The 20,843-nt window shown below is 54.0% G+C and overlaps 1 protein-coding gene across 3 annotated transcripts; it reads left to right on the top strand.

Annotated features, from left to right (window-relative positions):
- Window positions 1-7,213: 7,213 nt before the first annotated feature.
- On the top strand, window positions 7,214-12,630 carry GNG8 (G protein subunit gamma 8). Of its 3 annotated transcripts, XM_033223768.1 has the most exons (4): window positions 7,394-7,963; window positions 10,334-10,588; window positions 11,932-12,058; window positions 12,441-12,630. In XM_033223768.1, exons 3-4 carry the CDS (start codon window positions 11,975-11,977, stop codon window positions 12,567-12,569), a joined length of 213 nt encoding a protein of 70 aa, XP_033079659.1. In that variant the 5' UTR covers window positions 7,394-7,963; window positions 10,334-10,588; window positions 11,932-11,974; the 3' UTR covers window positions 12,570-12,630. The 3 variants fall into 3 exon arrangements, with proteins under 3 accessions (XP_033079661.1, XP_033079659.1, XP_033079660.1); XM_033223770.1 differs by lacking the exons at window positions 7,394-7,963; window positions 10,334-10,588 and adding an exon at window positions 7,214-7,297; XM_033223769.1 differs by lacking the exons at window positions 7,394-7,963; window positions 10,334-10,588 and having other exon boundaries at window positions 11,129-12,058.
- The last annotated feature ends 8,213 nt before the right edge of the window (window positions 12,631-20,843 follow it).

Raw genomic sequence — 20,843 nt, 5'->3', positions numbered from 1 at the left:
CAGGCTCAAACAATCCTCCCACTTCAGCCTCCTGAGTAGCTGGGACCACAGGTACTTACCACCCTGCCCAGCTATTTTCAAACTTTTTGTAGAGATGGGGTCTCCTTATGTTGCCCAGGCTGGTCTTGAACTCGTAGGCTGAAGTGATCCTCCTGCCTTGGCCTCCCAAAATCTTAGGATTACAGATGTGAGCCACCATGTCTGACTCATTTCATCTAAATTTAGGTAACATTATTCTAGGTGCATATAAATCTATTATGGCTAGGCGAAGTGGCTCACACCTGTAATCCCAGCATCCTGGGAGGCCAAGGCAGGTGAATCACCTGAGGTCAGGAGTTCGAGACCAGCCTGGCCAACATGGCAAAACCCTGTCTCTACTAAAAATACAAAAATTAACCGGGCATGGTGGCATGTGCCTATAGTCCCAGCTACTCGGAAGGCTGAGGCAGAAGAATCGCTTGAACCTGGGACGTGTAGGTTGTAGTGAGCTGGGATCGCAGCACTGCACTCCAGCCTGGGTGACAGAGTGAGACTCCATCTCAAAAAAAAGAAGAAGAAAAGAAAAAATAAATAAAATTACAAACTCCCCTGCTTCACCACCCCACCCAATCCCCTCATACCTCTGCTCAGTTTTTCCCTATAGTCATCACCTTTAGCAAACTGTAGAATGTATATATTACGGTACCACCACCACCACCCCCGCCCCCAGCTTCTCTCCATTATGGGGATTCTCATAATCTAACCCTATATTTCAGCTCTCCAATTATTTTGCTATTGTGAATCTTGCTACAGTAATATCCTTGTATTTGCCTCTTTGTGCATATCTGTGTGTATTTTTGTAGGACCCATTCCTAGAAATAGAGTTGCTTGGTCATTAACAGTATGCCCATGTAAGAACTTTTAATGGAAACTGCCACACTTCCTTCCATTAGCACTGCCCCCAACTGACATTTCTAACAGCAGTTTTTCAGATGTCTGTTTTCTACCCCTTCACCAAACGATAGATGCTATTGATCATTTTCATTTTGCAAATCTTATGGGGAGAAACTGTGTTCTGTTTTAGCACATTTCCTCCCTTTTCCTTGATGTAACACATAGTTTTATGTGCTTATTGGCTCTTGTATTTCCTCTTATGTGAATTTCTTTTTACTCTCCTTCCTTCCTTCCTTATTTTTTATTATTATTTTTGAGACAGGGTCCTGATCTGTCACCCAGACTGTAGTGCAGTGGTATAGCTCACTGCAGCCTCAAAATCCTGGGCTTTAGCAATCCTCCCACCTCAACCCCCGCAAGCAGCTGGGACTACAGGTGTGCACCACAATGCCTGGCTAATTTTCCCATTTTTTGTAGAGATGAACTCTCACTGTGTTGCCCAGGCTAGCCTTGAATTCTTGGCTTCAAGCAATCCTTGCACCTTGGCCACCCAAAGTGTTAGAATTTCAGGCATGAACCACTGTGCTCGTCCTGTTCTTTTGTTTGATATGTAAAATTATACTCAGTTCTTAGGTGGGTAAATGGAGGCTTAGAGAGGGGCCATTACTTGCCCTGGTCACATAGCAAGGGGAATCCAGGGCTAGGACCCAGCCCCCACCTGATTCCACAGTCAGAAGGATGGGTGTTTGTTGCTGCTTTGACATTTGAGTCTACATGGGTAGATCTACCTCCCTTTGAGCTCGGAAAGAGCAGGGACCAGGCCTGCTGCGTTCACCTGTATCTTCAGTGCCCAGCCAGGCACTGGGGTTAGAGCAGGGGACAAAACAGAAAGTAAACCCCTGCCCTACGGATCTTCTATGGTGGGGGTAGGGTAAGGGATAAACCTATGTTTTACTTAGAATAATAATGAATAAAAGTTATTTTTAAAAGTTTTCCAGGAAAAGCTATTGCTTGGCAGGCCCTTGGGAACCATTACTCCAACTTCATTCCATAAAACGGGCAACGGAAGTCAGAAAGGAGAAGAGACTTGTCTAGGACTACACAGGTCACTTAGTGGCTGAAATGGTTGAAGTAAATATGGATGGGCTTTTAAGATTTTAATGCTTACAAAAAATAACAGCTAACACTTATTTGAGCACTTATGGCGTGCTGGACTCTATTCCCACCACTTTACACACATTGACTCATTTAATCTTTTCCACCTGTATTAGTCTGTTTTCATGCTGCTGATAAAGGAATAACCTGAGACTGGGTAATTTATAAAGAAAAACAGACTTCATAGACTCACAGTTCCATGTGGCTGGCCAAGGGGGGCGGGCTCACAATCATGGTGGAAGGTGAAAGGCACGTCTCACGAGGTCAGGAATTCGAGACCAGCCTGGCCAATGTGGTGAAACCCCATCTCCACTAATAATTTAAAAATTAGCTGGGTGTGGTGGTGGGCACCTGTAATCTCAGCTACTTGGGAGGCTGAGGCAGGAGAATCACTTGAACCTGGGAGGCAGAGGTTGTAGTGAGCCGAAATCGTGCCACTGGACTGCAGCCTGGGTGACGAGCAAAACTCCATCTCAAAAACAAACAAATAAAAATGTATTTGAAGCTCATAGGTGGCAAAGCCAGGATTCACATTCAGGCAGACTATTTTCAGAGTTCATGGCCTTAGTGCCCTACATGGTCTATTTACTGGACCCATGATCTTAAAAAGGATACACCAGGAATGAGTCACAAAGAGGGAAGCTGGGGGCGGGGGTGGTGGTGGTGGTACCATAATATATACATTCTATAGTTTGCTAAAGGTGATGACTACAGGGAAAAACTGAGCAGAGATATGAGGGGATTGGGTGGGGTGGTGAAGCAGGGGAGTTTGTAATTTTATTTATTATTTTTTGAGATACGGTCTCACTTTGTCACCCAGGCTGGAGTGCAGTGGCATAACCATGGCTCACTACAACCTTGACCTCCTGGGTTAAAGGGATCCTTCTGCTTCAGCCTCCCAAGTAGCTTGGACTACAGGCACACACCACCGTGCATGACTAATTTTTAATTTTTTTGTAGAGACAGGATCTCGCCATGTTGCCCAGGCTGGTCTCCAACTCCTAGTCTCAAGCAATCCTCCTGCCTAAGCCTCCCAAAGTGTTGGGATTACAGGCATGAGCCAGTGTGCCCAGCCAAGGGAGTGTGTAATTTTAAGTAGAGTGATCAAGAATGGCCTAATTGAGAAGATAGTGGCTTACGCCTGTAATCCCAGCACTTTGGGAGGCCAAGGCAGGTAAATCACCTGAGGTCAGGAGTTTGAGACCACCCTGGCCAACATGGGGAAACTCCATCTCTACTAAAAATACAAAAGTTAGCCAGGTGTGGTGGCATGTGCCTGTTGTCCCAGCTACTCGGGAGGCTGAGGCAGGATAATTGCTTGTACCCAGGAGGCAGAGGTTGCAGTGAGCTGAGATCGTGCCATTGCACTCCAGCCTGGGTGACAGAGCAAGACTCTGTATTAAAAAAAAAAAAAAAAAAAAAAAAAAAAGAATGGTCTAATTGAGAAGATAACATTTGAACAGAGACCTGTTGACAAAACAGCAAGGAGGACCGGGCGCTGTGGCTCAAGCCTGTAATCCCAGCACTTTGGGAGGCTGAGACGGGCGGATCACGAGGTCAGGAGATCGAGACCATCCTGGCGAACACAGTGAAACCCCATCTCTACTAAAAAAATACAAAAAACTAGCCAGGCGAGGTGGTGGGTGCCTGTAGTCCCAGCTACTGGGGAGGCTGAGGCAGGAGAATGGCGTAAACTCGGGAGGCGGAGCTTGCAGCGAGCCGAGATCGCGCCACTGCACTCCAGCCTGGGCGACAGAGCGAGACTCCATCTCAAAAAAAAAAAAAAAAACCAGCAAGGAGGCCAGCTGGAGTGGGGAGGTGAAAAAGAGGGGAGGTAGGGACTGTCACATCGTGGGGGCTTCATGGGCCATGGTGGGGATTTTGGTTTTAACTTCCTGGCACCCATGGGAGAATTCTGAGCATAAAAAAGACTTAGTTTTTAAAGTTTTTTTTTTGGGGGGGCGGGGGAGGGTTAATAGCTGTATTGAAATATATTCACCTACCATAAAATTTACCCATGTAAAGTATACAATTCAATGGTTTTTAATATATTGAATATAAAAGACAGTCAGTATTTTAGTGGCCAGGCTTGGTGGCTCATGCCTGGAATCCCAGCACTTTGGGAGGCTGAGGTGGGCAGATCATTTGAGGTCAGGGGTTCAAGACCAGCCTGGCCAACATAGTGAAACCCCATCTCTACTAAAAATACAAAAAAAAATTAGCTGGGCGTGGTGGTGCATGCCTGTAATCTTAGCTACTAAGGAGGCTGAGGTGGGAGATTCGCTGGAACTCCGGAGGCAGAAGTTGCAGTGAGCCAAGATGGCGCCACTACACTTCAGTCTGGGAAACAGAACAGTACTCAGTCTCAAAAAAAGAAAACAAAAAGTATTTTAGTATATTCACAGAGTTATGCAAATATCACCACAATGAATTCTAAAACATTTCCATCACCACCTAAAGAAACCCTGCCCCACAGCTGCCATCCTCCAACCTTCCCAGCCCCTGGCATCCAGTAATCTACTTTTGCCTTCTATAGATTTGCTAGTTCTGGACATATCGTATAAATGGAATCATATAATATGTGACCTTTAGTGACTGGCTTCTTTCACTTAGCCCAAGTTGGAGAGTAGTGGTGCAATCACGGCTCCCTGCAGCCTCCACCTCCTGGGTTCAGGTGATCCTCCCACCTCAGCCTCCTGGGAAGCTGAGACTGCAGCTACATGCCACCACGCCTGGCTAATTTTTTGATATTTTTTGTAGAGAGAGAGTTTTGCCATGTTATCCAGGCTAGTCTTGAACTTCTGGGCTCAAGCAACTTGCCCGCCTCGGCCTCCCAAAGTGCTGGGGTGACAGGCGTGACCCACCGTGCCCAGCCAGCATACTATTTCCAACTTTCATCCATGTTGTAGCAGGTATTAGTACTTCATTTCCTTTTATTGACAAATGATTGATAGTCCATTGTCTGGAGAGACCACATTCCATTTGTCCATACATAAGTTGATGAACGTGTATTGTTTCCACTTTGGGCTATGATGAAAATTGCTTCTGTGAACATTTTTATATAAGATTTTGTATGTTTTTATTGCTCTTGGGTATACACCTAGGGGTGGAATTGCTGGGTCATATGTTAACTCTATGTTTAACCTTTTGAGGAACTGCCAAGTTTTTGTTTTGTTTTGTTTTTTTGACACAGAGTCTTGCTCTGTCACCCAAGCTGGAATGCCGTGGTGCAATCTTGGCTCACTGCAACCTTCACCTGCCAGGTTCAAGCAATTCTTCTGTCTCGGCCTCCTAAGTAGCTGGGATCACAGGCGTGCACCACCACGCTCGGCTAATTTTTGCATTTTTAGTAGAGACAGGGTTTCACTATGTTGCCCAGGCTGCTCTTGAACTACTGACCTCAAGTGATCTGCCCACCTCGGCCTCCTAAAGTGCTGGGATTACAGGCATGAGCCTCTGCACCCGGCCTGCCAGGTCGTTTCCTAAAGTGACTTCACCATTTTACATCTCCACCAGCATATGAGGGTTCAGATTGCTCCACATGCCCACTTGCTATTATATGGGGACAGTTTGAAACAGGGTCCTTTTGGCTGCTCTGCGGGAAACAGGCTGACAGGGAGAAGACAGGCGGTCAATGCAGAGGTCACTGTAATACTCCAAGCAGGAGGGAATGGTGTCTGGACCCAAGTGGGGACTGCGGAGGAAGTGAGAGGGATTGGATTCTGGAGTTGCTTCGAAGATAGAGCTAACAGGATGTCTTGCTGGGTGACTTGTGGAGTGTGAGAGAAGGAAGGGAGTCAAGGATGACCACAGCCCGAGTGCGGTGGCTCACAGTTCAAGACCAGCCTGAGCAACATAGCAAGACCCTGCCTCTAAAAGAAATAAAAAGTTAGGCCGGGCACAGTGGCTCACGCCTGTAATCCCAGCACTTTGGGAGGCCGAGGCGGGTGGATCACTTGAGGCCAAAGTTTGAGACCAGCCTGGCCATCATGATGAAATCCCGTCTCTATAAAAATACAAAAACGTAGCTGGGTTGGTGGTGCATGCCTGTAATCCCAGCTACTCAGGGGGCTGAGGCATGAGAATTGCTTGAGCTTGGGAGGCGGAGGTTGCAGTGAGACAAGATTGCGCCACTGTATACCAGCATGGATGACAAAGTGAGACTCTGAAAAAAAAAAAAAAGCCGTTTGTGGTTGTGCACGCCTGTAGCCCCAGTTACTGGGGAGGCTGAGGCAGGAGGATCACTTGAGCCCAGGAGTTCAGGCTGCAGTGAACTATGATTACACCACTGCACTCCAGCCTGGGCGACAGGCAAGACCCTGTTTCAAAACAACAACAAAAACTCAAAAGTTTATCATCACTTGAGATGGGTAAGCCTGAAGTAAGAGCGAATGTGGTCGATGGAATCAGCTCAGTATTGGATGCGTTGAGTTTGAGAGACCCTCTAAACGCCCAGGCGGTTGGGTATTGGATCCTGGAATTCTCTCTTGCCATTTGTTGATGATTTCTTGAATAAATAACCTCAGAACGGAATCCGAATCCAGGGCCTCAGTTTCCTCCTCCTCCAAAAAATGGGGACTGTAATGCCTTCAAGCGCTAAGTTGTCATGAGGCTGGGGCACAGGGCAGGGACTGAGATCATCTGCCGCGGTCTGCACCTCGGGAGAGGAACGGAGGCTGCGCTCGCAGCAGGCAGTGTCTGTCTGTCTGTCTCCCCCATCCCCCAGCTTCTGGCCGCCGTGGAGGAGCAGGAGGGAAGACTGGATCGTCACCCTGTCTTCCCCCGCTCTGAGCTGGGTTTCCTCCTCGGGGGCTGCCCAGGCCAGACTGCTGATGGAAACCAGCTGCGAGAGGCGCAGAGGCTCGGCACACGCCCAGGCCCCTCCTCGGCGCCGGCGGACCCCGATGGGGGGGCGGGGAGCGCCTTGGCTCTCCTCCCCTCTTCCGCAGCCGGGCCTGGGGCCCTGGCACGTCCGGCGCGCCTGATGCTTTCCAGATGTGGGCTTGATCTCTCTCCTCTATCTGGCCCCGTTGAGCCCACAAGGGGAGTGGGGAGGGGAGCTAGGATCCGAGACCAAATCTCTACCAGGGACTCGGGTCGGGGTCCCCTTCCCGCCCATCTGCCTTCCCTGTCCAGGCAGTGAAAGCCGAGTTAGGGTGGGCTGTCCGCAGTAAAGACGCTCCTCCCCACCTCCACCTCTTCCTAGGGCTCCCGCCTTCTCCAGGTCCAGAAAGAACCCCAAGCCCCATCCATCGGGACACGCCCCCGGGTACACCGAGGGACACGCCCCTTAGAAATCCCGCCCCGGACCCCTCCCCTTCGGTCGCGCCTCTGCAGGCCCCGCCTCCGTCGTCGGGTCCCCACTGGAAGGCGCCCTCTGTGCATCTCTTTGTCTCTCTGGCCGCCTCTGCCTCCATCTCTGTGTGTCTGTGTCTTCATCCCTGTCTCTGACTCTGCGTTTCGGCTTGGGTGTCTCTCTCCTACCCCCTGTCTCTCTGTGTCCTGTCTGTCTCTGCCTCTCGTGTCTCTCTCTCGGCAGCGCCCTCCCCGTCTCTGCCTCTCTGAGTCCCTAGCTCGCTACCTCTCTAAATCTGTGTCCCTATAGCCCCCTGTGTCTCTCTGACTCTCCCTGCATCTCCCTCCCCTGTCTGTGAATTTCTCTGCGTCCATTTCCTGTCCTCTCCCTCCGGTCCCTGGCTCCCTGCCGAGCTTCCTCTGGTCCCGAGTCTCCCCTTCATCTCCCGCCGGGCCCTCCTCCCTGTGGCCACCTCCTCCTGTGGTCTCGCGGGGCAGGGTGGGCGCCTGGGCGTGCTGCGCGCGCCCTCATGTGGCCGGCAGGGGCTGCGTGGGCGCGCTAGAAGGGGAGTGCTGGGGAGCGGGGGACGCTGGTGTTCGCGGTGACACCGGGAAATGGCGTGTGACACCTGGAGGCTGTGTGAGTGTGTACTGCCGGGAGACGGCGTGCGACATCTGGAGAGTGTGTGAGTGTGCACTGCCGTGATGGTGTGTGACTCCAGGAGATCTGTGTGTGTATACTGCTGTGAGATGGTGTGTGACGCCAGGACACTGTGTGAGGGTGTACTGCCGGGAGATGGTGTGCAATGGCAGGAAACTGTGTGAGTGTGTACTGCCGGGAGATGGCTTGCGACATCTGGAGAGTGTGCGAGTATGTACTGCTGCGATGGTGTGTGACTCCAGGAGATCTGTATGTACTGCTGTGAGATGGTGTGCGACTCTAGGAAACTGTGTGAGTGTGGACTGCTGTGAGATGCTGTGTGATGCCAGAACTAGGACACCATGAGTGTGTACTGCCGTGGTGTATTGGTGAGATGGTGTGTGGTGCTGGGAGTCTGTGTGTGACTGATTGATGTGAGATTATGTGCGACAAGGAGAGACTGAGTGGGACTGCATATGTCAGAGATGACATGTCGCTGACTGTGACACTGTAAAATTACTGGTGATGATGAGAGATTGTGGGTGACTGTGTGTGCTGATGAAAGGTTGTGTGTGATCGGGTGTGGGAGAGACACTCTTTGGGGCTCTGTATGGGACATTGAGAGACCATATGTGGGAGTGAGAGATTGTGTGTGACGGTGCGTGTGAGGGGGCAGTGTGTGTGGCTGTGTGCAACATGGTGAGCATATGGTGCTGTGTGTGTCACACAAGCAGATTCTGTGTGAGAGGGAGTGAGGCTGATGACTGGCGTACACTGAGAGGTGGTGTGGACAGGTGTCATGAGAGGCACACAGAAGGCCTCTCATGAGGTGGGACAGACGGAGTGAGCATCAGTCTTTGTCGGCCACACTGTGTATGGCTTATGAAAAAGTGCATGATCCGGGCACATTGCTGCAATCCTGGCACTTTTGGGGGGCTGAGGTGGGAGGATCCCTTGAGGCCAGGACTTTGAGACCAGCCTGGGCAACATAGGGAGACCCCTTCCCACGCTGTCTCTACCGAAATAAAAATAAAAGAAGTTCACCAGGTGTGGTTATGCACCTCTGTGGTCCCAGCTACTCGGAGGCTGAGGTGAGAGGATCGCTTGAGCCTGGGAGGTGGAGGCTGCAGTGAGCTAAGATCACGCCACTGCACTCCAGCCTGGGTGACAGAGAGAGAGAGACCCTGTCTCAAAAAACAAAACAAAACTGTGTGACTATGTGTGACACTGAGCTCGTGAGAGATGGCAGTGTTGTGACAGTGCGTGCGAGTGTGCGGCTGTGCAGGGCACTCGGAAGCGAGAGTGTGAGGGAGGCCTTGTGTGTAGAAGGCAAGAGATGATGGAGAGGCTGGAGTGAGTGTGTGAAACGCTGTGAGACTGTGTGGGACTCTGTGAGACACTGAGCCATCGTGGGTAGCTAGGTATGACACCAGGAGATGGGGTGCGTGTGTGTGACAGGGACGGACTGTGTATGAAGGGAATGTGTCAGATGCGTGTGACACCAGGAGACTGTGTGAGAATGTGTGTGGCCTTCCATGGGTGTCACTGGACAGGCAACTGGGTGTTACTATGAAATACTATAAAACAGTGTGTACTTGACAGGTTGCATGGGTAACTGCATGCCACAATGAGACACAGAAAGTGTGAGACTGGGACAGGGTGTGAAACTGAGAGAGAAGTTTAAATGGCATGCAAGGCCAGGCGCGGTGGCTCACACCTGTAATCCCAGCACTTTGGGAGGCCGAGGCGGGTGGATGACCTGAGGTCAGGAGTTTGAGACCAGCCTGGCCAACATTGTGAGACCCTGTCTCTACAAAAAGCAACAATTAGCCGGGAGTGGTGGCAGGCACCTGTAATCCCAGCTACTCAGGAGGCTGAGGCAGGAAAATGGCTTGGACCCAGGAGGCGGAGGTTGCAGTGAGCCAAGATCACGCCACTGCACTCCAGCCTGGGCAACAGAGTGAGACTCAGTATTAAAAAAAAAAAAAAAAAGCATGCAAATGTGTGTGACATTTGAAGACATTATATGTGACACTGTGGCAAACTGCTGGTACGTTTGGGGCTCTGATAATTTATCTGACTGTGTAGCCCCTGGGGCTGCCATTGTTGGTGGCTGTGTGTGGCATTTGGGGCGACCGTGTGAGGTTGTGTTGAGCAAGGTCATTCATGAGGTTGTGTGGTGCTACCATGTGACAGGGCAAGACAGTTTGTGTCTGTATGAGGGACAGTGAGCATGAGGCTGGGGGGTGACACTGAGGTGGCGAGTGTGGCTGAGTGAGAGGCTCTGTGGGACACACTGGAGAGGTTTGTGTGACTGTGGATTAAATGCAGCGAGGGCCAAGACCCACCTAGACAGACTGTCTTTTCTAGTGAGTGTGAGAGAGGCACAGAGTCCCACAAGAGGACAGCAGCGGCAGAGACACAGGGAGGGGGACAAAGACAGGACTGACAGGGAAGAGAGAGGGCCCAGAGAGGCAGCCCCAAGGCGGCGGGGACCGTGGCTCCGGGAGGAGGCGGGTCCGTAGGGGCTGCGCCCCAGGGGAGGGGGCGGGGCGGGCCGGAGGGACCCAGACGCTGCCTCCGAGCCTCTGTCACCGCCGCCAGCCCGGCCCAGAGCAGCAACAGGTAGGAAGCTCCGGTCCCGGCCCCACAGCTGGTCCCTTTGCCTGGTCCGTGGCCACCGTCTCTCCGCCTGCGAATGATTGAATGAACGAGTGAATGAGTGAGTGAATGAATTCTATGTCTTCATCAGCCTGTTTCTCGCTGTGTTCCTCTCTCCCACTTTCTAGTTCCATCTCTCCCCAACCCCTCCATCTCCCTCTCTTTCCTTCCCTTCTTGCCTCTGTCCCTCTATCTCCCCATCTCTGTCCCTTTATCCCCTTGTTGTCTCTCTGCTCTTTCCTCCATCCCCCCTTCCTCCATTTCCCCTTCTCTCTCCTTTCTCCCTCCCTCCATCTCCCCTATCCTCTCCCACACCACACCCCCTCCCTCCATCACCCCTATCCTCTCCCACCCCATCCGTCCATCTCCTCCATTCTCTCCCATCCCACACCGCCTCCCTCCATCTCTCCATCCTCTTCCACCCCACACCTCCTCCCTCCATCACCTCATCCTCTCCCACCCCACACCCTCTCCCTTCATGTCCCCATTCCCTCCCACCCCACACCCCCTTCCTCCAGCTCCCCTACTCTGTCCCCTCGGTCCCTTTGTCCCCTCGGTGCCAGTCGCCTTGTATCACCCTGTTCCTTGCTCCCCCCTTCATTTGTCCCTCTGTTTTCTCCTCCATCACTTCATTCCTTCCCCAATCTCTCCCTCTCTCTATTCCTCCCCGTCTCTTCATTTCTCCAGTGCCTCAGTCTCTCCCTCCATTACTTTGTCTCTGTCTCTGCGCGCCCCGTTGTCCCTCTGTCCATCCGATAGGCCTCTCCTCGGTTGGGCTCCCCCAACCCTCTCCCCTCGCTGCTAATGAGCAGAAGAGCCTTTGAGGTGGCCAGGGCTGGGGTGGGGGGGGCTCCCTGAGGGGGGCAGAGGGGGCAGCTGCTGCCAAGGCCCTAATGAGTCCCCCTCTGTGCCCCTCCCGCCGCGATCTTAATTCCCAGTTCTCCCTGGAGCCACCGCTAATTGGCCTGGGGAGGGGCCCCCCTCCTGGCTCTCGCTCTGCCCCCCGGGGGGTGAGGACACCTGGATTCTGATCCAGCACCTGTGGCCCTGTCCTTCTGTCTCAGCCTCCCATCTGTGCGCCCCTCCTTCCCTCCCTCGCCCCTCCCTGCTCTCTCCCCACCTGCCTTAGGTACCTCCATCCGTGCATCCCTGCATTGCTCCTCTTGTTCCTGTCCCCCTCATCTGTCCCTCCCTCCACCAGCTCCTGGCCACCCCATTCGCGCACCCTTCCACCCTTGCACCTGTTACCGGGTCCGTCCCCTCGCCCCCACCTCGGGACCCAGACGTATCCTAACCTACTCCCACAGCCTCAACTCCCGCGCGTCTTTTAACCCCTTCCCCGCCGCAACCATGTCCAACAACATGGCCAAGATTGCCGAGGCCCGCAAGACGGTGGAACAGCTGAAGCTGGAGGTGAACATCGACCGCATGAAGGTGCTGGGTCGGGGTGGGGAGCAGGGCGGGGATTCTGGGCCTGCGGTCTGTCCCGGGCTGTGTCGGCCCGGAGCCATAGTGCAAGGATGCCCCTGGAAGAGGGCTGGGTAAGGGGCGGGGCAGGCAGGAGGAGGGGCCAGGACGAGGGGCGGGGCAGGAAGGGGGCGGGGCCAAGACGAGGAGGGGCATCACAGGGGAGGGGCCAGGACGAGGGGAGGGGTAGGACAGGGGAGGGGCCAGGACGAGGGGCGGGGTAGGACAGGGGAGGGGCCTGTATGAGACGGGGCAGGGTGGAGGAGGGGACCGGGCAAGAGGTGGGGCCTAAGTGGGCGGCGCTGAGGAACCGAGCAGGGCGGTGACATCTCCACCCGGGTGCTCGCAGGTGTCGCAGGCAGCAGCGGAACTCCTGGCTTTCTGCGAAACGCATGCAAAAGATGACCCGCTGGTGACGCCAGTACCTGCCGCGGAGAACCCCTTCCGCGACAAGCGCCTCTTTTGTGTTCTGCTGTGAACCCTCCAGACAGCTTACCCTCCCCTGCCAAAGTATGGATCCAATAAACTTGGTAACTGTGGCAGTGCCTGTGCTTTCAGGGAGACTGAAGTACGCACAGAGCTTGGGGCCACCGTGGGGGAAGCTGTGTCCGTTCTCATTCCTTCTGAGTGTGTGTGTTGGGGGTAGGGGTGGACGTGGAGTGAGTACGACTCCACCAAAGCCTCAGAGGAGGTGAGTATTCAGTGCTGTCTCCTCCACGATCGATCCTGAACTTAATGGTCCCGACGGCCCCAGAAGGCAGCTGACTACTTGTATGATACCCATGAGGAAACTGAGCCAAAGGAAGTCCTTTATTCAGAGTCGCAAAGCTAGGCGGTAACAGAGCGCTGACAGGGGTACTCCAGTGCTTCCTGAACCCCTCCACTAGCCTCTCTCCTCTCCTCCCCACTGGGATGGACATTCTTAGGGTCCCCAGTCCCCATCCCACACTTCTCACCCCCTGAACGACTCCTTTTTTCACACCTGGTTTCCTTGTACCGCAGGCCCGCTTCTGTCCTAAAGTCCTGCACTTTTTCTCTGCTCACTTGTTCATTCATTCATTCATTCATTCACTCTTCCAAACACTCCCTGAGTACCTACTCTCTGACCAGCGTTGGGCAATGCTAGGGACATGGCTGTGACCAAGACAGCCCTGGCTCTGCCCCGCCCTCTTGGGGCTCAGAGTCCAGTGGGAGAGAAAGACCCGTCCCCACATGGTAAAAACCCAGAGTGGGCAGTGCTGAGTCGGGGAGTGCAGAGGGAACTGACGACTCAGCTTGGAGGTAAGCGTGCTTCCCGGAGAAGGTGACATCTGAGCTGGAACATGGTGGTAATAAAACTTGGGGACTCAGAGAAGAGAGAAACATGGCTAGAGGGAGGGAGAGGAAAGAAAATAAAACATGGCTAGAGGGAGGGAGAGGAAAGAAAATAAAACATGGCTAGAGGGAGGGAGAGGAAAGAAAATAAAACAGAGTACATTCCTTTGTCCTTCCTTTATTTTGTCACTGTTCTGGAGACACGGGTGACTGTGACAGCCCTGCTTCTTGCCCTCTGTTTTCCAATTCACATACTACTGGCCTGCAGGACATATATAGCTTTGCAGATATATATAGATACATATATGGAGAGAGAGAGAGAGAGAGAGAGAGAGAGACAGAGGGACAGAGTCTCGCACTGTCACCCAGGCTGGAGTGCAGTGGCGCCATCTCGGTTCACTGCAACCTCTGCCTCCCAGGTTCAAGCAATTCTCCTGCCTCAGCCTCCCAAGTAGCTGGGATTACAGGCATGCACCACCACGCCCAGCGAATTTTTGTATTTTTAGTAGAGGTGGGGTTTCACCATGTTGGCCAGGCTGGTCTTGAACTCCTGACCTCAAGTGATCCGTTCGCCTCGGCCTCCCAAAGTGCTGGGATTACAAACACGAGACACCTGCCCAGCCACAGTTAAATTTTTCTGGCTTTACATGATGTTTAAAGATGTTCTTGACTTGGCTGCCAAATTGAAAAACAGATATTTGACATCAAAGTCCATATTTCTCTGGAATTGCAAAGTCTTCTCTGAAATTGTAAGGTCTGGTGACTCACAGGCTGTAAGACAGGGCCTGGGCTTTCCAGCTCACCCAAATCCCCACCATGCCCTATTGTCTCCTGGTCTAGGAAGCTGGGGACCAGTTGCCATTTAACCTGAAGCCTGTGTCGGGGGCTTCTTACAGAGGAATGAGAAATAAAATGGCTGGGCACGGCGGCTCGTGCCTGTAATCCCAGCACTTTGAGAGGCTGAGGTGGGCAAATCACTTGAGGTCAGGAGTTCAAGACTAGCCTGGCCAACATGGTGAAACCCCATCTCTACTAAGAAGACAAAACTTAGCTGGGCATGGTGGCACGAACCTGTAATCCCAGCTACTCGGGTGGCTGAGGCAGGAGAATTGCTTGAACCTGGGAGGTGGAGGTTGCAGTGAGCCAAGATCACACCACTGCACTCCAGCCTGGGCAACAGAGCAAGACTCCATTTCAAAAAGAAAAAAAGAAAAGAAAAGAAATATGAAACGTTCTGTGTTTCCATTGAAAATGGGGAGGGCCTGGCGCGGTGGCTCATGCCTGTAATCCCAGCACTTTGGGAGGCCGAGGCGGGCGGATCACGAGGTCAGGAGATCGAGACCATCCTGGCTAACACAGTGAAACACTGCCTCTACTAAAAATACAAAAAAAAATTAGCCAGACGTGGTGGTGGGCGCCTGTAGTCCCAGCTACTCAGGAGGCTGAGGCAGGAGAATGGCATGAACCTGCGAGGCGGAGCTTGCAGTGAGCCGAGATCACGCCACTGCACTCCAGCCTGGGCGACACAACAAGACTCCGTCTCAAAAAAAAAAAAAAAGAAAGAAAATGGGGAGAACGCAGGCTAGGGAAGCTGTGGGTTTGGCCAATTATTTTATCTGGCTGGCCCAAGGGCCTGAGGATCACTCCCTCTCCTCTCCCTCATCTCCTCTTATCTTGTCTAATACTCAGGCTCCCCAGCTTAGGGCTGGTGGAGGCTGGACCCTGGGTCTGGCGGGAGGTGGCTTGCTGGGCCTCCCCTCCACAGGGGGAATGTGCACAAGTCTGCTCCATTATTCACATTGGATTAGGGTCCCCCGGGTGCCTAGTCTGAGTCTCCTGTAGGATCCAGGCAGGAGCGTCTGTAATTACATCTCCCTCCTGCTTCCCACCGCTGAGCCTGCTTGGCTCGGGCCTGGTTGCATCATGTCTGTGGGAGCCCCGGGGGAGACGGGGGACAGAGAGTGAGCCAGAGATGAGCTAGGGTGTGGAGGAGGAGCGGGGAGAGAAGCTGGGCAAGAAGGAGCTAGAAGGATTCCAGAATTCACGGATCCTGCATCCTTACAGCTCAGAACCTGAAATGCAAAGGAATCTAGGATCCCAGGACCTCTGAGGACTGGAATTCCAGCATCTTTCAAGGGACCAAAATCCTGGGGTCCTGCGCCCTAGGATTCCAGAGCCCGGCATATCAGGAGAAGTGTAAGGAGTTCCTGAGCCTAGGCTCTTGGGAGCTAGATCCTTCGAGCCCTGGAATCTCGGAGCTGCGTAGTGCAAACCCTTCCTCCTTCACGTCCCTGGTCTTGGGGGACAGAAACTATGGAGATGGAAGCGATTGAATGGGACCTGGGTTGGGGGAAGGGAGGGCTGGCGGGAGTGGGGCACAGAGGGGACCAGCAGGAGGTGTCTTTCTGGAGGAGGAGGAGGATGGGGAACTGGGGCTGGGGGAAAGGAGAAGCCAGGAGTCACAATCCAGAAGGGACAGGGCAGGCCCCCGTGTGCCCAGCCTCCACGAGAACAGATCCAATTAATCTTATTAGATTTACCGCCTCGTAGCAGCACCAGCTTCTGGTCACCAGCTGCTGCTTCCTGCCACCCCTAGAGGTGAAGTCAGCTCTGGGGCCAGGCCCAGGCTGGGGTCAGAGACAGGCCAAGAGGTAGAGGTGGCTGCAGGGCGAGGTGCTTATTCCTCCAGACCCCAAGGGCTCTCAGCTGCCCTATTCCAGGCTGTCTTCCCTCTGCACCCCCATCGCAAACTGCACCTCAACCCAGGCGCTCAGAGTAGCACATGGCCTGGCTGAAGGGGTAGGGCAGGGGAGGGAAAGCTCAGAGCCAGCAGGAGCTGCAGTCTTGGCCATCACTTCCTAGGGGAACGGTTCAACAGTCCCATCTTGCTCAATGCTCACAATAGCCCTCAAGGTGACTCTGTTTATCCCCATTTTACAGACACAGAAAACAGGCCTGGGGCCTGGCGCAGTGGCTCATGCCTGTAATCCCAGCACTTAGGAAGGCCAAGGCAGGCAGATCATTTGAGGTCAGGAGTTCAAGACCAGCCTGGCCAACATGATGAAACCCTGTCTCTACTAAAAATACAAAAATTAGCTGGGCATGGTGGCACGCACCTGTAATCCCAGCTACTCGGGACAGTGAGGCCCGAGAATCGTTTGAACCCAGGAGGCAGAGGTTGCAGTGAGCCGAGATTGTGCCAGTGCACTCCATCCTGAGGACAGAGCAAGACTTCATCTCGAAAAGAAAGAAAGAAAAATAGGCATGGAGAGGTAACCAGCTGGGGTTTGAGACTGGAATGGGAGGATTGGATGGACCACTACTCTGGAGAGGCTCAGGGGTGACAAGGAGGCCTTGAAGACTGGGAAATGAGGGGATCCCCAGGTGAGGGGCATGGCCCATTCAGAGGCAGGAGACTGGGTTATGCCCCCTGGAGCAAGGTGAGATGCAGCCACAAGAAGGTAGGCCAGGGCCTGTTTTCGGTGGAGGGCAATGAGTGGTTAGAGAAAGGAGGCCTCTGGCTCTGGATGCTGGAACAAGTCAAGGCGAGACAGATCTGGGACACGCAGCAGTTTCTCAAAGCAGTGAGAGGGCACAGCAGGCCGATGGCAGGCCTGGCAGGCATGAGCAGCTGGTGGTGAGTGTGTGCAGAACATGAGATAAGGCCCGCCTCCTCCCAGGGCCAGTGCTAGGAAGACGGAAACCAGGGAGTCCGGAGAGGGTCAGGCCCAGGGCAAGCCAGGATCTTAAGTCTGTGGCACTTCCAGATGCAGGCCTGGGCTGGGTGTGGTGGGTCAAGCTTGTAATCCCAGCACTTTGTGAGGCTAAGGTGGGGGGATCACTTGAGGTCATGAGTTCGAGACCAGCATGGTCAACATGGCGAAACCCTGCCTCTACTAAAAATACAAAAATTAGTCAGGCATGGTGGCGGGCACCTGAAGTCTCAGCTACTCAGGAGGCTGAGGCAGGAGCACCGTTTGCGCCTGGGAGGTGGAGGCTGCAGCAAGCTGAGATCTCGCCACTGCACTCCAGCCTGGGTGACAGAGTAAAACCCTGTCTCAAAAAAATTAGGTCACACACAGTGGCTCATGCCTCTAATCCCAGAACTTTGGGAGGCTGAGGCAGGCAGATCACCTGAGATCAGAAGTTCGAGACCAGCCTGGCCAACATGGTGAAATCCCATCTCCACTAAAATGCAAAAATTAGCTGGGCATGGTGGCGAGTACCTGCAATCCCAGCTACTTGGGAGGCTGAGGCAGAAGAATCACTTGAACCCGGGAGGTGGAGGTTGTGGTGAGCCGAGATCACACCACTGCACTCCAGCCTGGGGAACAGAGTGAGACTCCGTCTCAGAAACAAAACAAAACTACAACATAGCTGTGTGCCCATGTGCACGCAGAGTCCCACGAGCTCACAATACACACATACACACAATACACACACAAACACAATCACAATGCTGAGAAAAATGCTCACTTAGGTCACGTGGGCCACACTAACCCTACACAGAGTCACAATTCGGTTACACACCCACAGTCCCCAGCACATTCGCCTCGATCTCTCTCCCCTCCCGGGTGCTGTGTGTCACTTGGTCCATCCCTAATCTCAGTGGTCTCTGAGCTGTCCTTCCTCTTTTTCCCTGCTGCCTCGGGGTCCTCCCCAGGGAGGCCTGGTTCTTTTCCTGGCCATGGGTGAAGAGAGGGCGAGGGGAGGGCTGCTGACTCCTTCCATAGCTCCGCCCACCCTGGAAGCCGCCCCTCGCACAGCGCAATGTGGATGATTCCTCACCCCAAGGCACCTGGCCGGGGAGCAGAACCCCCTTGTGGACACTGCTGTGGGCTTGGCCCGGCTAGCTGGGGCCATAGCCAAGCAGGAGGCTGGGTTTCAGGGGAAGGTGGCTGAGGCATGTCTGACGCCAGTAAGGACTCTGGGGAACTCAGTCCCCACATTAGGAGGGAGGCACAGTCACTGCCACCCCTACCTGCTCCTGATGCAGGAACACAGAACCGATGCTGGGGTTGCCGGGGCTCCTGGCTCCTAGTGGCATCAGTGGGGAAACTGAGGCCTGAGGCCAGGCGTGGTGGCCTATAATCCCAGCACTTTGGGAAGCCGAGGTAGGGAGATCACTTGAGTCCTGGAGTTTGAGACCAGCCTGGGTGACATAGTGAAACCCTGTCTTTACAAAAATACAAAAATTAGCTGGGCGTGGCAGTGGGTGCCTGTAGTCCCAGCTACTCAGGAGGCTGAGGTGGGAGGATTGCTTGAACCCCGGAGGTAGAGGTTGCAGTGAACTGAGATTGCAGCACTACACTCCAGCCTGGGTGACAGAGCAAGACCCCGTCTCAAAAACAAACAGCCAGGCGTGGTGGTTCACGCCTATAATCCCAGCACTATGGGAGGCCAAGGCAGGCCGATCACTTAAGGTCAGGAGTTCAAGACCAGCCTGGCCAACATGGTGAAACCCCGCCTCTACTAAAAATATAAAACTTGAGCGCAGAGGCACGTGCCTGTAATCTCAGCTACTCGGGAGGCTGAGGCACGAGAATCGCTTGAACCCGGGAGGTGGAGGTTGCAGTGAGCTGAGATCATGCCACTGTACTCCAGCCTAGGTGACAGAGCAAGACTCCATCTCAAATCAAAAACAAACAAACAAGCAAAAAGAAAAACAACAACAAAAAGAAACTGAGGCCTGGAAGGGACCGGGGGTTTGACCGCAGTCCCACTGGGCATGGGAGCAGAGGGGACTTCCCGAATGTTAACCGTCCTTGTAACAGGAAGCGAGAGAGAGGGAGGCTCCGAGAACCAGAGGCCACCCGGTTGACAAAGGCGCACGCCTGCCAGGCATCACCCTTCATTAATACGATATAACTTCCTGAGTTCCCTCTGGTCTGCCTGGGGACCAGACAGCCTGAGGCGGGACCACGTGGCAGGACCTGGAGCCCACATGCACAGGCACCCCCAGAGCAGGGCTGTGGGGTCCCTTAGGGAGCCACGGTAGGGCTGGAACTTGGGCGTTCATCCTGCTGGAAGCTGTGGGTGCCAGCTGGGCATGGGTGATAGGGAGATGGGGGGAAGGGGCAAAGGGGTTGTGGTCACACGCCAGGGTACAGAGAAGGCAAGACTGCAGCTGCCCGCAGTCCAGTCCTTGGGTTGAACACATCCCTCCTGGCCTTGGACATGAGACATCTGCACAGGCTCTCTCCTTGTTACAAAGACCGATCTGGGATGTGCTGCAGGCTGAGGGCAGCCACCAGGCCCTTGAGGCCCGTGTTACCTCACGCACAGAGGAGGAGGCTGAAGTCTACCAGCTCCCTCTCCTCACCTGGGTCCATCACGCAGCAAGGAAAAAGGTGGTCAGATGGAAAGAGGAAGTCAAGTCAAATGGATTTGAGACTGCCCCCCGGATAAACAGTGGGGCTCACAGAGGGCCTCCGAGGTTTTATCTGGCCCTTTTGGGCTGGGAGGCTGCCTGGGAAGCCACGGACTCCGTGGGAAGGGAGACTTGTGAACGCTGTGAGGGCAGTGGGAGCACGTGGGTCTGTCACACTGGCCCGAGGCTGCAGCGGCGGTGGCTTGGCTGTGTTTGGGGAGGGTGGGGGACACATGGCAGCAATGTTGGAGTTGTGGACAGCTTCCTGTGATCAAAATATGATTCCTGAAGGTCAAGGTCACCAGGGGCCTAGGGGTGCTGTGCGAGAAGTCAGAGGGTGGCCCAGTGCTACCCTTCCGTGATGGGCCGTGGAAGTCGCCCAGGCCTGTTCCTGACGACTGGACACCAAATATGCCCCTTCATGCTTCCTTCTCAGGTCTCTGCAGGGTGAGCTGGGTGCCCAAGGACAGGCTCCAGGGACTGGCATGTCTTTCTCTGGCCAAGCCTCCTTCCTCAGCTTTCTGGAAGGAGTGAATTTTGTCCAGGGACTAGAACTCTCAGTGGTGTCTGGAAAACACTACATCAGAGAGGAATTTCCTGGTCATTTCTCAATCCCTGGGCAATGTCCTAAGCCCCAGGGCCTGGAGCCCAGAATAGATCCCAGAGGCCACCCTGAGACAGCCCAGGCCAAGGCCACCCCATTGAAGCCCGGTCAACAGTGCCCTTCAGGTCCCTCCTAGAGGCCCCCTACTACCCCAGGAGGCTCCAAGCCTAAGTGATGGTGACTCAGGAATTTCCCACCCAGGCCAGAGAGGGAGACACTGGGGGAGGGAGGAGTCCTGTGTGTGGGGAGGTGGCAGGTGGCTCAGTGATGGGAACCAAGAGAGGATGTGGGGAGGAGAGTGGAGGCAGCGATGGGAGATGGATGTCCTGGGTTGGGCGGGTGGATGGGGAATGGGGAGTGTGCCAGGGGGGCCTCTGGAGAACAGTGAGGGAGGGCGGGGCAGAGAGAGGAAATGAAAAAGCTGGGGTGAGCAGGCAAGCTGAGGAGGGTGGGAGGGAGGGAGG

Source organism: Trachypithecus francoisi, unplaced genomic scaffold (genome assembly GCF_009764315.1).
Source record: "Trachypithecus francoisi isolate TF-2019V2 unplaced genomic scaffold, Tfra_2.0 Lachesis_group12, whole genome shotgun sequence".
NCBI classification, from domain to species: domain Eukaryota; kingdom Metazoa; phylum Chordata; class Mammalia; order Primates; family Cercopithecidae; genus Trachypithecus; species Trachypithecus francoisi.
The sequence above is the reverse complement of the archived record's forward strand: the minus strand, read 5'-3'. Positions and strand labels throughout refer to the sequence as shown.

Bases quoted from the DNA above. Each gene is read 5' to 3' on its own strand.
- GNG8 (XM_033223770.1), top strand. From the start codon at position 11,975: ATGTCCAACAACATGGCCAAGATTGCCGAGGCCCGCAAGACGGTGGAA. The intron at 12,059-12,440 runs GTGCTGGGTCGG...GGGTGCTCGCAG, and splicing joins TGAACATCGACCGCATGAAG to GTGTCGCAGGCAGCAGCGGA.